At 36.5% G+C, this 12,483-nt stretch overlaps 2 protein-coding genes across 2 annotated transcripts; both read right to left on the reverse strand.

Annotated features, from left to right (window-relative positions):
• Positions 1-1,920: 1,920 nt before the first annotated feature.
• On the reverse strand, positions 1,921-2,634 carry LOC136821699 (uncharacterized). The gene has a single exon (XM_067077907.1). The coding sequence runs from the start codon at positions 2,632-2,634 to the stop codon at positions 1,921-1,923; it is 714 nt and encodes a 237-aa protein (XP_066934008.1).
• Positions 2,635-4,846: 2,212 nt separating this feature from the next.
• On the reverse strand, positions 4,847-12,345 carry LOC136821694 (xylulose kinase-like). Its single transcript, XM_067077902.1, has 7 exons — positions 12,191-12,345; positions 10,572-10,839; positions 9,848-9,986; positions 8,381-8,568; positions 6,843-7,116; positions 5,807-6,118; positions 4,847-5,320 (listed from the first exon to the last, which is right to left on the reverse strand). Exons 1-7 carry the CDS (start codon positions 12,295-12,297, stop codon positions 5,010-5,012), a joined length of 1,599 nt encoding a protein of 532 aa, XP_066934003.1. The 5' UTR covers positions 12,298-12,345; the 3' UTR covers positions 4,847-5,009.
• Positions 12,346-12,483: the final 138 nt, after the last annotated feature.

A 12,483-nucleotide genomic window follows, 5' to 3' on the forward strand; every position in this document is an offset into this window, starting at 1 on the left:
GTAGAAAAGAAAAAAACAAAAAATATGATAAAATATTGCATACTCTTAGGTTCCAAATAAACGGGGGGGGGGGGGTTCGAATAAACGGGGGGTTGGAAAATTTTCTAGATTTTAATAAACGGGGGGGGGGGGGGCCTGATTGCCGGGGGGGGGGTTGGAAATTGTACTAAAGCAAAATAAGAGGCCTTCCCCTTGACAGCTGAAAATATTCTTAGAGATTAATAAACGGGGGGGTCCTAATAAGGTCCGGTGGGGTTGGAAAATTTTCGAAAAATTAACAAGCGGGGGGGGGCCCGTTTATTTGGAACCTAAGAGTACACAAACCTCAGATTCACTATAAAAGTTATCTGAAGGGGAAACTGGACTCTGGACGACACTCTCAACCAACTCTTTCAATCTAGAGCAACACAGAGCATAAAAAACCAAACGTGAACGCAAAGCTTACTGCGTAATTAGTTTGACAATTAAAATGTGTCTCTCACTTCAAGAATACTAGGGAGATAAACTTCCACAGTTTTCCATATCCTTAATATTGTTTTTATCTCAATAGTAATAAAATAGCATACGCCAAAGCTTTGGAAAGACTAGCTACTGACACTTATTCATTCTATTATCACACGCTTTCAGATCGCGCGACCGCTTTCAAAAGTTTACATCGAACCTCCCTAAAAAGCCGATTTTAAAAACATTTCCCCCATAAAGCGGGAAATATTAATAAAATTAATGAATGGGTTTTTTAACCTACTACTTATAAAAACCATATACTTATTGTCAAGAAAATTATGACTTTAATCATATGCTTTAATATAACTTTCAGTTGAGTTCTATTTCAAAAATGAGAGAGTAAAAACAGACCCGAGGAGGACCTTACCCATAGCGCAGGTAAAATGGGGTACGAATGACGTTTCATTAGCCCCATGATCTCTTTTTTAAGGCACTGAAAATGTCTGAAAGCCCCGATGACAAGGGGTTTAGGAATTGCCGAGTTATTTTGCATGTGACGTTATAATTTCAGTTTGTTTTGACGTCATAATTGTCAGTATATAACACAAATCTGCCCTTCAGGTAGACTAGCAAACTAGTCTGTTAATTAATCATGTCAGAGGGCGGGAACATAAAGGCGGCGGGCGTTTGCTAGAATAGGGGCTGCGTAGGAGAGCGAGCAAAAGTTGGTGAGAGGCTGCTGATTAACAGGGCTTTCAGCCCTTGCCGCCGACAAATTTTTTTCCTATGCTTACCTAACTCCTAAACTCACTTTTCCCGCGTGATACCGTTCCAGCCCGACTGGCGTGCCAGTCTACCCTTCAGGTAACAAGCCCATATAAACAAGTCAAATTTTCCCTAAATCGAATATCTACTATAAAAATAAGTCGAAAACTTTAAGGTACGCAAAAAACCCAACCGAGTTAAAATTTATTCTATTAAATCAACTTATGTCATTACGTCATAATGACGTCATAAAACTGAAATTATGACGTCACATGCAAAATACTCGGGAAGAAATAGCTCGGAGATTCCAGGCCCCCCATGACAGGGTCGCAAATTCATTAAATTTTGAAAACATATCTGACTGAGACATTTTTGGTAATTTGGTCAACACTTTTCAGGATACGTCTTACTAAAGATTTAATGAAAAATCGCTAAAAGTTTTTCTAAAATTTTCAAATCTTGTTTCAAAGTAAATATCAAAATCTCAGCTCGGTATGAAATTTTATTAATTTTTCTTTGTTGTGTCTTTGTTTCACTTTAATGTAGACAGTTAACTCTCGCTAATTCGAACTCAAACGTTTAATGTATTCGAATAACAGAGAAATTTAAATTAAAGAGAATAAGTTCGAATTAGCGAGTGTCCACTATAAATAGGATAACGAAATAAATCTAGGTCTGCCATGCCAGCTTTTCTTTGTTTATACACAATAGTTACACTATTCCTAAAATTTGATTTAGTTGTTTAATATCTAATAAGAATTCAACTTCGCCGACCAGACATGAGAAAACACATCTTCCCAAAATGTTATAACCTAATGGTGATGGGTGCACGTGGTCCGGTTGCCAATAGTAACTACCCGGAAGAAGCGGTGGAAAGCACTGTTCCGTATCACAAACAGACGTGTCCGTAGAATTGATAGACCGTATTTGAGTATTTGTTCTCTCGCGCATTACTTCGAAAACGTCTTCTGTGATAAATTTTAACTTATCGGCGCCCGGTTGCGAGGGTAATAATGTCATAGCAACAGTGCGAAGTGCACCTTGATCAAGCGCCAAAGTGTGCAAATCGATTAATTTTTCGAATAAGTCTTCGTTGTTTTTAAGTGTAAGTTTAATGAGATCGTTAATACCAGCCATTATAATAACAAGGTCAAATTTTTCTCTTGACAGTTCACGCTCCAAGCGCTCACGCATTTTTCCGTGTACCATGTCACCGCCACGGCCGCGCGTGAAAATGCGCACGTAAACATCTGGGTACCGGCGTGTCAATGCACTTCTGAGGGCCATGGTGTACGGGTAAAATATACCATTTAGTCCGTAATAACCTTGAGTTATAGAGTCTCCGATACACAAAATACATAATGTCTTTTCATCCGAGCAATTCTGTCGTTGGCGATCTACAAACGTCTCAACACTTCTTAACATAAATAAACAAATAAACATCAACATTACAAACAAACAACATTTTAACATTTCGAGACAAACGTAAACAAAAATTGTACAAAAACAAAACAAAACATTCGAATGTAATAATCACACTTTTATTGTATGTTTTATTGTTTTCTTTTGAAATCTACTTTATGCTGAAAATGAGCATTCGAATCTTTAGAACGAAAACAAAAATTTTTTTGAAAGAAGCTTTGATTTTAATTGGATATTTTTAAACTATTTTTCGAATGTTATAAATAGGTCATTTTCAAATAACACTTTGATTTTGTAAATTCATTCGATAACTCAATATTCGTGTATAGTTTACATAGATAAAATAAATTAAAATCTAGCGGCTTCAAGTTACACATGATGAAACCTGAGAACATTTGATGCAATCGATACTTTTTTTCCGATTAAACAGCTAAATTTTTGAAGCCTATGCTTTGGATGTTCTTTCTTTTAGTTTTAAGCTTAAAAATGTTCTTAACATGTTCTTATATTCACCATTTTGTGAGTAATTTTTGTGTATTTTCCTCAGAAATCGGGTGTTTTAGAGTCCACAAAGCCTTAAAATGCTCTTCATGTTCTTAATATTCTGGCCATCGAAGCCTTATGTTCTTATATCTAAAAATTTTTTTTAGAAAAATGGAAAAATGAAAAAAATGCTCCTTTATACCCCCTTTGGAAATTCTTCTGTAATTACCCCCTGGTAATGTTTGTCCAACCCCTTGTACCGATATAAAATGAAATGACCCATTCAGAGCTAGCATAATGGACCAATAAGGCTTTCTCAATTCTTAATCTATCGATATTTTAAAATTTGCCTAACCTCCACACATAGGGTGGTTTTTCACTACGCTAGATAGATAAGTGGTTCACATCAACGGTCCTTTTCATAAATTTCTAAGGGTTGTAAAAAATATACAATGAAGATTCGTTTTTAACATCAGATCTTGATCGCTTTATATTAACATTCCAGATTTAACGTCGAAAATTGGTCATTAAACCTTTTGTTCTCCAAGAGAGGGCTAGAGCTCTCTTGGCTTAATGACCAATTAAGCGAAAAAGACAGCATAAATAAATTGGTTGCCATAAAAGTAGCAGAATGTGCAGTGGGATTCTTTTGTAAAAAATTGGTCATATGGGAAAAGTGTTTTCTTTCCCGATAGAGTTGAAGAGCAAACTTTCATATGTATTGATTTGATACAAAAGACGAGGAATCTTGTCACAGAAAATGTTCATTAGAAGGCTGTAATTTTAAATCCCTTGATATGCGAGTTGATGATTTTTAATAAAATTTTCTTCAAATTCAAAGGGTTGTAAACGCTTTGATAACTGTTTTGGGAGTCAGTAATGCTTTCCTATCAATTTTCTTTGTTTCAGCTAATCGATTTTAGCCAGACAGTCTCAGTGAAAAACCACCCATAAAAAAATTGTTATAGTAAGCCTAATATAAATCGAGTCCTAAATTAGAGGAGCTCTTAAGAAGATTCTAAAAAAGGATATAAATGGATAAATAAAAATTTAGTCCACTCTCTCTAGTTCGATCTCTATTACTCGGAATTTTCTATAATTCGAACTAAAATATTGGTCCCCTCAGCTTGAAAATGGTTTAAATTACTCTCTGCGATTGGAATCTTTCTCTAATTCGATAAAAGTCCCGAAGATCGAATTAGAGAGAGTCAACTGTATCATAATATAAATACAAACTGGTTGGATTGCGATTTCCAAAAAAACAAAGGACAAAAGACAAATAAAACGAACAGAAAGACTGAATAACAAAACAACCCCAGCCTTTTTGATTGGCGAGGAAATTAGACTACGTCATATCTTCCTTCGTTTCGAGCGTAAAACTCCTACTAGAGTAAGGCCTTAAAGCCTGGAGCTGTATATTATGTAGACTACGAGGAAATTAGCCCTGGAGACCTTCCAATTTCAACGCTTTTATGCAGTGATTTTCTGAAAAGGTTAAGTAATGATCGAAAAGCATGTACACACATGCATGAAGATAACATCAGATATTTTGTACTTTTTTCCGGACACCTCCTGGGAAATTTGTACTGGGGAGTACTTACTTCCCGAAAAAAGTACTCCTGTAGTTTCTAACTGTTGCCTATAATCAGCCTGAATTGCTCTGAAGACATTATTCAAGCAAATTTTAAAGAATATTTTCATACCTCAAAGTCTCATTGAATTATTACCTTTTCGCAACATTTCATCTTTACTTCTTGCGAGAACAGTTTATATCACGTCTGCCAACAGACTATTCATATTTGCAAATGAAAGTATCTACATGGGCTGCAAGATAGCCTCGTTGTTTGTTAGTTGGAAATGCATATAAGAATCCACATTTAAATATATTCTTAAATTTAGTCATCAGAATCCACTATACTTTTTTCAAATGTCTCATATCTCTTCATTAAATTATCATAAATAGTGACTACATCAGCCATCGGCTCACACACCAATTTGGGCGGCGCCACACTTTTAACTGCTTCAAAAAAATCAGCTTTGCTTCCACCAAGGGCGGCTTGTTTACATCGATAAATACACCCTATGCAAGTGGCGTTTGAAGTAGAAGGTAGGGTGTAAACTGGTAGGTTGAACACATTGCTGAGAATTTGGAGAATGGCGGGATTTTGTGATGCCCCACCCGTTGCTAAGATACGAGACGTGGAGCCTGGAAAGTAGAATTGTAGTTTTCAATTAAGATGACAAAATAGAGCTATTCATTTGATATATATGTGAAATGTTTTAAACGAGCTTGTAGTAATTCTTTACAAGAAAAACGAGACTCACTGGCCTCTTAAAAGTGGCCAAACGGGCCTTTGTAAGTCTTACTGGTTTAACCTTAAGCTTTGTAGTCCCTTTAAAAACACTATTTTCCACTGACTCGTCACTTTTTACGGGCTTACCATATCTAAAAGTGAAAAACTACAAGAAAGTTATGTCCCTGAAAGAATTATAAACAAGTTTGCTTCAAGTGTGCACTCTATTTTGCTACCGTTTGGGGACTTCTCACAAGTGCGCACTCAATTATGCTACCGTTTGGGGACTATTCACAAGTAAGCACTCGATTTTGCTACCGTTTGGGGACCACGCACAAGTGACATACCGATGGTTTCCAAACAAGATAACCTCAAAAAGTGCACAAATAAAAACAAACCTTTTTGAAATCCAAACGACTCAGCATGAAGTCTCTTTGCCAAGAATTGTCCTTCAATAACAGCTCTTACTTCATCACGTGGCTCCAACTCAGATAACCTAATGTCATCACTATTAATCATGTGCACGCCTTTCGCGTGAGGTAGAATCTCCATCTCGCGGAAATTGATTGCGATTGTCCCGTTATTACCAGCTTCAGTTGTTTTCAGCGTTTCATTGAATTTCTCCCATGATCCTTCACACACTCGGTCACAGACCTCTTGGCGTGGTAGTGAACCATTTTTGAAACACAACATTGACATAAATTCCGTCTCTAAAAACGATAGAAAAATGAAAATGTCCTTTTGCAGGTTCAAATGATCAAAGCTATATACAGGAAATGAGGGCGCTTAACCGCCCACCGCCTGATATGATTAACAAATGTTCAGGGTAAGTTGTCGTGTTAGTTACGTCATGCTCACCATCGTGTGACCGCGTTTTGCTATTTTGGGTAGGTAAAGATCTTCATTTTTTTTAAAACATAACTTTTGTTTGACTGAACCGAATTAAAATTTATATACCGAAATTTAAGTTAAGCTCTCCTCTATAGAACAAAAAAAGAATCAACAAAAAATCTTAAGATCATAATATCTTGACAAACATGTATACTTTTTCTTAGCACACTCGGTATATCTTTTTCCCTTGAGAGAAATGTTAAAAATAGTACGAACTGCCAACTTTTTGGAAACAGACTTAGTTTGCATATTATGTGAGAAAGAAAAGCGGTTATTCCCCCATTAACTTGGATTTTACATATTATAGAATCAAAGCCTGTAATAATACCTTAAGTGAACTATTTTTTTTCTTTGGAAAAACTGTGGAAACTTTTAACTGTCTAAACATTGTGGCTTTGATGTGCTGTTACTTCAAACGAAGTTTGAGCTGGCACACAACGTTGTTTTAACGTTTATCTAACGTTATATGGACTGGACGTTGTGAACATCAGGTGGCCTTTGAAACAACGTTGTGTGTCAGCTGGGAAAATTTGAGTATTGTACCTTCGATCGGGTTCACGAAAACATGTCCGGTCGGTTTCGGATTAGCTTTGTCACACCAAAACAAAAGTGTATCACTGGTCCCTAGACTAACCGCCACGTCTCCACTTGAAAGACACATTCCGGCTAATGCGGCTGGGTTATCACCTGTGAACGCAAGTACTTGACAGTCTGGTGAAAATCCATACCGCTGTTGAAGATATCCGGATACCTTTCCAATGATTTTGTTGGAAGGAACAGGTTCACCAAGTCTGTCTGAGAGATATGGTGCACAAGCCTATGGAAAGCAGAAAAGCTTTACTTTAGATTAAAAGCCAACTTTCCGCCCTGCCGATTCTAATTGTGAATTAAAATGGGCAAAAAGTCTGTAGTTAAGAACTTTGCTTGAAAAAAAAACTTTGCATAAACTCCATACTAGTAATGCAAAGAATCTTTTTCAAGCAAAGTTTTGAACTAGCGACTTTCTGTCCACTTCTTTTTCAAGCAAAGTTTTGAACTACAGACTATTTGTTCACTTCTTTTTCAAGCAAAGTTTTGAACTAGCGACTTTCTGTCCACTTTTTGCCTACTCTAACAATTAGAGTAGACATAGCTCGGGACCACTTAAAACTTTTTTTATAGATTGGATGGCACGATTAAGTGGCCCGGTCGTAGTATATGGTAATATACTTTTGCTTAGACAGACTGTAAAACAGTGGATGACCAGCCTGGTCTGCTCCCCAATTTATTTATATAAGTTTCAAGTTTTGTAAATTTCTAGTTGTCTAAGTAAAGTAAGTTTGCGACCGCAGTCGAGGGCGACCCGAAGGCTGGGGATCGAACCCACAACCTTGCGCACCGTAGCTGGATGCTCTACCTTCATGCTACGGTTATGCAGGCAAATAACTTATCTTTGCATTGAATTGAAGTTGAATTGAGACATAAATGGAGAGGGGGGTCAGACCCCTATGCAAACTTTGTTTCCTTGTAGTTATTGAGGGATTATGGAGCCAATTTACAATACCGTCATTTCTTTTAGAGCCACAAGCCTTAACTTACTCCATGAAGAAAGGTTTGAGTCATGTTGACGTTTTTCATGATTTTATAGGACATTTTAACGGTGTTAAAACGTTTGATCGAGTAAAGAAGACATTCGAGTTTAAGAGGTTCGAGTTATGGAGACTCAACACTGTATAAGCATTTCTTTCGAATAAAATCAAGCCTATCAATTTGGAGGACCCTCATACTAGGTAGGCAGCACTATGTGATTGAACCATGATCGAACCGTGGTGCAGTGGTAGAGCATCCGGCTACGGTTCGCAGGGTTGTGGGTTCATCCCCCAGCCGGGTCATACCAAATATTCTCAAAATGGTAGTTGATGCTTCTCTGCTTGATGCTCAGCAATTAAGAGAAGGATCAAGGGTAAGTGGAGAAAGTCAGAGAGAAAGAGTGGTGCCCAACCCTACCTTTGGTTAGATAGCTATCGAAAGAGGAGCCTTCGGGTCGCCTCCGACTGTAGTCGCAGATTTACTTACTACCATGTGATTACATTCATACTTACATCTAAAAGTGTCTCTTCCCATTTTCGAGTCCTGATATTTAACAAATTCATTCCTGAGCCATCACTGTAATCAATAGGTGCGTATTTTCCAACAAATATTGAAGCGACAAAACTACTGACCAAAGAAATGTGATCACAATTGACGTACGATTCACGATGGCAACGATAAATCTTTGTAATCTGATTGGCTGAAATTTGAAAAAGAATGGATTCTGTTCACTCCCTATAAAAGAATCGTGTAGAAATCACCTTGTTTTCAATTCTGGCGTTATTTAAAGTCTGTCTCAATATAATCTGCAGTGAAGTCAAAAAGGCTGTAACTTTTGATAGAATTCGAATTAGATAGCGGTTTTTGTGCTTGTTGAAAAGATAAACATGAGTGGAATATTTTCAAAAAGAAAAACTCAACAAAGATCGGAAAATGAAGATTGAAAATGAAGAGAAAAATCAACTTCTTCAATAATTGTGCTAAAAGAATCAATTTCAGATGAATGATTTTTTGATATTAGAACATAATTTCAATCAAAAGTTATAGTCTTTGTTGTCTCCGCTGCAGACAGATCATATTGAGGCAAACTTTAGATTGAACTGGTCAAAACTAAATTTAGTATTTACAAATCAATGATCCCGAATATGAATGAAAGGAAAAAAGATTAAGTTGACTGGTTCGAATTCTTAACATTTGAAAAGTGAAAAGCCTTCAAATACAGATGCGCTAACACATTCACCTCCACTAAAACTGTTTAACAATTGTTAATCGGTTATGAAATAATTTTAATAGGGATAAGGATATGGTAAGGGAAACAAACTAACATTACACTCTATCATATAAAACCTGCTAGGTCACAGTGTGGATGTAAACCACACTGAAACGACCGCCTTCCATCACGCATCACGCTCGCAAAAGAGCGCGCGCACATTGGGCTTTTCCAGAAAAAAACCGTATACCCCCTGTTGAGGAGGTCCATCCCTCTGTGGCTGGAAATGCTGTAACCCCCTTTTAGTAGGATTTGAAAAGCTACCCCTATGGAATTCCAGTTATTTTTGACAGATTTTTGTATCTCCTTATGGAATTCCGCCACATATCAAACCTTACCCCCTTGGAACGGAAATGGACCTCCTCAACAGGGGGTATACGTTTTTTTTCTGGAAAAGCCCATTATTAACGCCTACATGTCATCTCCAGTACATTTTAGATTATTCATTGAAAACAGATTACAATATAGTCATTTTTCATGTCTCGATTATTCAATTCCGAATAAAAGACATTCAGAGAAAAAAAAGAGAAGCACCTGGGTAATCTAGTTAAAAAAACCGAAAGTAAATGGTAGACAAAGTAATGAGCCAAGGCAAAACGAGATTAGCGTACCACTATGAAAAAAACCGCCTCCGGCGGTCGATAAACTATATATAAGATTCAATCTAGTTATAAGGTAGCTAAAAAAAGGACTTCAAATTTTTACTGACCCGTGAACCGTTCAAAAGCTCTTGAACCTGTCAATTGAGCTAATCCATAACCTCCATCAATCTTCTGTTCCAAATCACGACATTGTTGTGTAGTGCTGGCGTCCATCCATACTGGTGAATCGGTCATCGCGAAACATTCCTGAAAAGTTGAGGATACTAAATTGTTATAGGACGTGAACACAGACCCAGTATCTACAAAATCTACGACTAATTTCAAAAGTTATTGCCGTAGAGAGTCTGTTGTCATTATCTTTCATTTGAGATTTTTCAAACCGACCGCTGCGATGGAGTGTTGGACGATGAGAGAAGTGTTGCTATTTATTATATCCGTATGGGAATTTTTTTTATCAAACAGACAATGCACACAGAATGTACAGCGAAAAGATAAACGTAAGATACACTATGGTATAGAATAGGCAGGGCCTGGCAAACGTAAATTGACGTCAGGATCTGAGGTGCCTAATTTTTTCATATAATTGAAGCCGCTGCATTGACGTCACTTTTTAAAAACAATCGCTTTAGAATTTAGAAATAGACTTTAGCAGAAAGCTTCTTAAAATACTTTCATTCTTTGAAATGGATCAGGTTTGGCTGCGTCGCATAAAAGACGTCACGGGTCCTAAAGGTGTGCCCATGTAACGATAGGAAAGATGAAAGTGAATTGAACACAGCTACCAGCTACGATAGAACACTACAATCAAAAGGTTAATTAATTAAAGAAAACCTGTAGCTGATCAACCAGGCTTGAATTGCTGTTTAAATGAGCGAGCGTAAGTTCCGCTGCTTTCTTCCAATATACACTTCCATGTTGTTGAGCTGTTCCGGAGACCATACATATCTCATCAAGAGTGACCTCATCTGATGAATGTAACACCATTAATATTTGATCGATCGCTTTCACCCACATCAATGTTGGTGAAGTTATGGTAATTCCATCTGGATGTCGGTGTACACCATCTTTGGTTTGAAATTCAGGTAAATCTGTGTCAAAGCTAAAATGAATAATAGGAATCAAAACATTGACTTCTATAATTCACTTTTAGCTCATCCAAAATGTTTCAAGAGAGTAATAAAAGCCTCCCCAGTTTTTCGAGGGCCCTGATTTTTCTTCAATTATCTAGCGGTTGATCTCTAAACTATAGACAAGAACTTCCTCCCAAAGATCCACAAAAATAATTAACGAGTGCAATGAAGCCTTTTCGTCAGAGACGGTTGATGATCTACAAGAACGATAGACTAGTAAACTAGTTGTTGGGTCCCTTTACGTAAAAAGTCAAGCCTGATAGAAAAAGTAATGATGTATAACTTTTTTCTAATGAATTATAAACAATTTTATGTTATATTACAAGCCTACAGCGAAAACTTTCAGCAAAAAATTAAAACGACTTACAAGCCTAGCTGACTAAGCCCATATTCAAAAGAAAGGCTAGGACACACGTTTATGGCAATATAGCATAGTATTTATTCAGTCACAACTAAGAAGACGAATGAGCCTACCCTAAGCATAGGGCATAGGCCTTGCCCTAAGGACAAGGATCACAGCGCTAGACAAATAAAAATATAATCTAAAAAAAATACCAACAATAAAATAATAGTAAAAATTTAGGTAGTACGATTAATCACATTACGCCAAACATTTCTATCCTGAGCACATTCATACCACTTAGTTCGACCAACATTCACTTTTCTGAGTGCTTTATACGCTCCGCGGCCATAAGTGTAATCTACGGCACCGCTGGGACGTTTTTACAATTATTTATCCTAGTGATTGAATCAAACTAAAGTCAGTCTCAAAATAATTTGCAGCTGAGACAAAAATGGCTGTAACTTTTGATAGAATTTGAATGAAGTTGCGATTTTGTGCTCGTTGAAAAAATATTTGTGAGTGGAATATTATCAAGCAAAAATATTTGAAAAATAAAGAAAATGAAAATGAAAAATGAAGAAGAAAAAAATCGACTTCTTGTAGAAATGTGGTATAATTACCATTTTCACAGGAGTGATTCTTCAATCTTTGACCATCAAAAGAACGAATATTTTTGAAAATCTTTTTTCACAGTGATGATGATCTAAGATTGAAGAATGTATCCCTCCTGTGAAAATGGTAATCATACCACATTTCTACGAGAAGTTGATCTTTTTCTTCTTCATTTTTCATTTTTATTTTTATTTTTTTCCAATTTTTTTTTTCTTCTTTATAATATTGCACTCACAAGTATCTTTCCAATAAGCATAAAATCGCGACTTGACTCGAGTTCTATCAAAAGTTACAGCCATTTTTGTCTCAGCTGCAAATTATTTTGAGACAGACTTCAACTTAGATTTCTTGGCTACACGACTTACTTGATTGTATGTTCAAAAATGATTTTCAAGTCATCTGTAGTTACCAGGGCTTTTAGTGATTGCGTGCTCAAATCCAACGATAAATAACACTGTCTCTTTAAATGCATTGTGTTGTTTTAAGTTGTTTTAGGTTGGTTTGTTCTTATTAATTTTCTCTAAAATATACAAAAATAACAAACAATCTACCTGTCAGTTCTGATGCCAAAAACTGCACTTGAGAGGGGGGGGTTGGGATTTAGTTTTGAGTTTATTATAGGGTTAAACGATGTAGAAAATCTGAAATCTCGTAATAC

Source organism: Clytia hemisphaerica, unplaced genomic scaffold (genome assembly GCF_902728285.1).
Source record: "Clytia hemisphaerica strain Z4C2 unplaced genomic scaffold, Clytia hemisphaerica genome assembly, whole genome shotgun sequence".
In the NCBI taxonomy this organism is placed as follows: domain Eukaryota; kingdom Metazoa; phylum Cnidaria; class Hydrozoa; order Leptothecata; family Clytiidae; genus Clytia; species Clytia hemisphaerica.

What these genes read in the sequence shown, in the direction of transcription:
- LOC136821699 (XM_067077907.1), bottom strand. Translation starts at nt 2,634, where the DNA reads ATGTTAAGAAGTGTTGAGACGTTTGTAGATCGCCAACGACAGAATTGC.
- LOC136821694 (XM_067077902.1), bottom strand. Translation starts at nt 12,297, where the DNA reads ATGCATTTAAAGAGACAGTGTTATTTATCGTTGGATTTGAGCACGCAA. An exon ending in GCCTGGTTGATCAGCTACAG is followed by an intron (nt 9,987 to 10,571) that starts GTTTTCTTTAAT and finishes TCAACTTTTCAG; the next exon opens with GAATGTTTCGCGATGACCGA. An exon ending in TTTCGTGAACCCGATCGAAG is followed by an intron (nt 6,119 to 6,842) that starts GTACAATACTCA and finishes TATCGTTTTTAG; the next exon opens with AGACGGAATTTATGTCAATG.